The 4,335-nt window shown below is 41.6% G+C and overlaps 1 protein-coding gene across 1 annotated transcript; it reads right to left on the reverse strand.

Moving 5' to 3' along the window:
* Positions 1-386: 386 nt before the first annotated feature.
* rpl35a (ribosomal protein L35a) lies at positions 387-4,314 on the reverse strand. The gene is made up of 5 exons (XM_029000121.1): positions 4,281-4,314; positions 3,866-3,908; positions 3,150-3,302; positions 1,420-1,564; positions 387-453 (listed from the first exon to the last, which is right to left on the reverse strand). The coding sequence occupies exons 2-5, from the start codon at positions 3,874-3,876 to the stop codon at positions 430-432; spliced, it is 333 nt and encodes a 110-aa protein (XP_028855954.1). The 5' UTR covers positions 3,877-3,908; positions 4,281-4,314; the 3' UTR covers positions 387-429.
* Positions 4,315-4,335: the final 21 nt, after the last annotated feature.

A 4,335-nucleotide genomic window follows, 5' to 3' on the forward strand; every position in this document is an offset into this window, starting at 1 on the left:
AGTCGACGTCGCAGTGATGTAACTACAAGAGTCTTCCTCGTTAATTTGGCATATCCTTACTTATGTCCTTAGAAGGAATCGCGGTGTACCAGTATGTTACAACTTCCCTCCTCAGCCCCTCATTAAATAGCCAGTATATTACATGACCTTTGCCCTAAATTCTGTAGACTGGAAGATGCGAGTACACTATCAAGCACCCTTAAAACAAAACTGTGCAAGTTTCATATCATCCCCCCACGAAATCATGATAGCATATCCCTTTCCATTGAAAACAATCCCAATGTTATAGAACATACAGAGTAATTGTTGATATAAAAGTTCCTCTCTTCATGTATGCAAATCCAACCAACACCACCCAGCCCGACAACAAAAAACACAAGAGCAACAACATTTGAAAGACTTGTTTATTTGTATGTACACAACAGCACATTACACACGGGATGGGTACAGCATCTGAAAGACAAAAGAGAGCAGGCAGTCAGTCCACACAAATAACCTGTACATAGAGGGGAAAATCTAACCAAGACATATCCCCGGCAACGGTGGCCTAACATTTTAGAAAACAGACTAATGACTGGATCTGAGCCCACTGAGGCGTGCTTGAGCAAGGTACAGTCCCCACAACTGACCGCTCGATGCCACGTCGTAGGATGGGTGAAGCGGAGGGTACATTTTGTTGTGTGTACTTTCCACTCAATGTGGGAATTAAATAGTAATAATTTAAATAATAATAATTTCAAGATGAGAAACCTCTAAGCACAGAAAATAGCCTGCTGTGTCTGGTCATATGTCACTAAGTCATTGGGTGATTTAAATGTATTTATTTATTTTTCTTAACAGGGTTCAAAAGGCAATTCCGGAGAACCCAAGTGAATCTTAAGATCTGTGTCTTAGGTTTAATATGATAAGTCTACAAAATAGATCTGCTGATTACAATAAATTACTATAATCAACCTCACATTGATTAAAAGGAAAAACTGCCATGTATTTCTGCTTTTAACATCACCCTTGGTGAGCAGTGGGCAGGCATGACAGGTGCCCGGGGAGCAGTGTGTGGGGACGGTGCTTTGGCACCTTGGGATTTGAGCCTCAAACCTTCTGATTACTTGGCCGCATCCTTAACCACTAGGCCACCACTGCCCCTACTGACTTAGTTATGCACTGAACATATTGCTTACAAAATGTAATAGACATGTTTTGTGCTCCAACAATACAACCTGCAAACAGGTTGAGAGCAATGGTATTTGTAGTTCTGGTGAACCAGCATGTACATTTATTCACAGAGACTTAAATCTAGATTCAAATAGCTCTGTGTTAACATAAGATTACCCTTTATTTAGAACATTGACTAGCTGCAGTAAGCAAGCTCACTGGCCCATTTTTTATATATACACACACACACAAATTTTTTACACTTACCACTCGCACCCTTTGTCCAATTGCCTTTGCAGGGAGGTTACTGCTGAACTTGGCACGCACCATGCCGCTGTTACCGTGCGCACGAGTGATTTTGCCCCAGATGACTCTTGTCTTGTTGGGTTTGCCACCAGGCGTCACTGTGTTCCTAAAGAAACATTGGGAAAATAAATGTAATAAATACCTCCCTAGACATTTAACAAACATCTTGTCACTTTGGGCTGTGTGACGACCTGGAAAACTTAAAAGCCTAATTTGGTCTCAGCAAATAAATTGAAGAATAATTAGGCCAGACATCCACATGGGATGTCCCGAAACAGAGCAACAATGCTATATCAGCAAGGGTGCGGCAATGGCTCTACCGGGGGAGCACAGCTCAGTAGCTGGCAAAATAGGGGAATTTAAGTATACCCTACCATTAGTGTCAAACTATTTTTTGATTACTATTACTCTTTGGAGATGTACTAAACTAAAAGCATGTAGTTTTACTAGGGCTGCGTGGTATAAACTGTACAATATAAATTTGGCAACACAAAACCACTCAATGGCATTAGTTTTGGACCAGTGCACACAGTAGACAGGGGAGTTTCCAAGGAGATTTATTATATATTTAAAAAAAAAAATAAAAATAATAAATAAAAAAAAATCCAAAATGTAAGCTTCCATTCCAGTTAATTATCATTAAAATACTGCAAGCCCAATAGACAAAATAAAACAAGCCTTCAACCAGTCAGTTAATCCACCGGTTGCTGCACACTTTCGGGGTTACTAACAGCAGCACGCGCGTCAGTGCTCAACCTGTACAACGTCTGCGCCTGCGATTGGGTACTGACGGTGTGCATGAAAACGAGCAGAGGAAAAACCACAAAAAAATCTTTGAAACCTGGAAGGACTGCATGATAAAATATGAATAAGTGTTTAAATAGTTTCTGGCAATATTTCTAATGTAAACTCCACAGCTAAACACAGAAAATGCTATAACATTATATAATAACTCACCTCATACAAACACTTGGTATTTTACATATGTGTATGATTGGTTTAGTCAGTACAATCATACAAGGAAAAAAAAAAAAAAAAATGTATACACAATATTTTATAAAAAGCGCACTATGGTCAGGACCTGGCCAGTCTGCCGCGACCTAGCGCACCGCCATCTTGGTTTCAGTAGAATTGCCCAGATATAGTTTTATCTAGTTCATGTATCTATAACTTCAAGCTGCAGCACCTTTGCTAAGGACAAGTCAGCCTTTCAAAAACGTAATTTTAAAATTTACTTACCAAATATTATACCGCAATATATACAGTCTGGTTAAATTCATATCGCACAGTTGTACTATATCATTGTGGCTGGATGAAGACATGTATTTCACAAACACATGGATTAAAGCAAAAAATAAAAATAAATAAAAAACAGAAAATGCGGCGTTGTTAACTATTGTGATTGGTTGTTTGTCAATGAGTCACAACGGCAGAGGTCAAAGTTCAACAATATTCAAATTGGCTCTAATGGATGCAACGAAGGGTGCTCTTCAGGCACACATCCCACAGAAAACGATGGGATCCAGAGCACAGTGCTGGACATTTGAAGGCCTTTAGTGTGCTCAGTTGACAAATCAATCACAGTGATTGAAAACTTTGATCCATGCCAACATACAACACTCAATTACAGCAAAATGTTCAATTCAAAACCAAAAAAATCTGGAGGAAAAAAAAAAAAAAACCTCACTTACTTTTTGGCTTTGTAGACATAAGCACAGCGTTTGCCCAGGTAAAAGTCAACCTCTCCTCGGTTGTACACTCCCTCCACTTTCAACAGAGCTGTGTGCTCGCGCTGATTTCTCAGGCCACGCTTATAGCCAGCAAAGATGGCCTTGCTCCACAGTCTGTTGAAATGAAAATTAAACAAAAACTCACAAACCCAAGTCCACTAGGCTGCAGTCACTGTATATCTGTGGTGTCATCTGCCCACGAGTTCACTTTATATAGACCCGCTATTATGGCACCGTAAAGCGGTGTGAAACTACAGACCGCACAATGCAGACGTGATTCTTAAACTGCAGCTGAATCTGTACACGAGCAGTTTCCAGTTCAACATCAAATGGTTGTGAAGCAGCGCTTAATTATTTTTTTCCCCCAAAAAAGGCACCGTGTGTAGGGTGCTCAATATTGTCATCAAAGTGCGCATTGCATTATGGGATCTGTAGTTTGTGTTTATCATATTGCCTGTGACATGCGTTGTACATGATAATGGGCCAACCCGTTGCAAATATAAGACCAATCACTCAGGTAAGATTGACAAGCTGAATTCTGACCAACAACAAGTCTTGTTATACATAAGGGTTGTGTCAGCCGTAACACACATTACATACACTACAATTTAGAAACGAGGAATAGGTGCGCGACTACAGTGACATTTAAAAGAGGAGCGACGTTGCCAGCTGCTTACCTTCCAGGCATTGTGCTAAGCTACTGCACAGGACCACCAACTCCTGCAGAGGGGAGACGAGAGAGATCGACACGTCAGGCAGCGTAGCTACAACTCGAAACAAAGTGAGCGCAGGCCGGGATCGTGGCGCTCGGTAACGTTCCGTCAAGCGACGGCGAGGCGCTTTCGGACAACACGCTTCTTTCGGCCCGGTCCTGCGCGCCACAAGTTAGCGCGCAGCCGTTCTCGCCAGCGGCTAGGTCCGTCGCCGACCAAATCCAATGTGTATCTTCGCAATCAAATATCTTTCGTTGTACCAACAGACCAGTTTTAAAATCCTACTATACTGGCTTCACCCGACGTCCAATATTACCGCCGCGTAATTGAGCGCGACCGAGAAAACCGCGAATTAATCTCGGCTGTTTCGAGCACTCACCTGCTACGTTAACAAATATGGAGGAAAAAGGAAGTTCGCAAGGCATGCTGGGAAA

Source organism: Denticeps clupeoides, chromosome 13 (assembly GCF_900700375.1).
Source record: "Denticeps clupeoides chromosome 13, fDenClu1.1, whole genome shotgun sequence".
Lineage (NCBI taxonomy): Eukaryota > Metazoa > Chordata > Actinopteri > Clupeiformes > Denticipitidae > Denticeps > Denticeps clupeoides.

Coding starts and splice junctions, on each gene's coding strand:
- rpl35a (XM_029000121.1), bottom strand. Junction 1,565..3,149: donor TATGTCTACAAAGCCAAAAA/GTAAGTGAGGTT, acceptor ATGTTTCTTTAG/GAACACAGTGACGCCTGGTG. Junction 454..1,419: donor TTGGACAAAGGGTGCGAGTG/GTAAGTGTAAAA, acceptor TTTGTCTTTCAG/ATGCTGTACCCATCCCGTGT.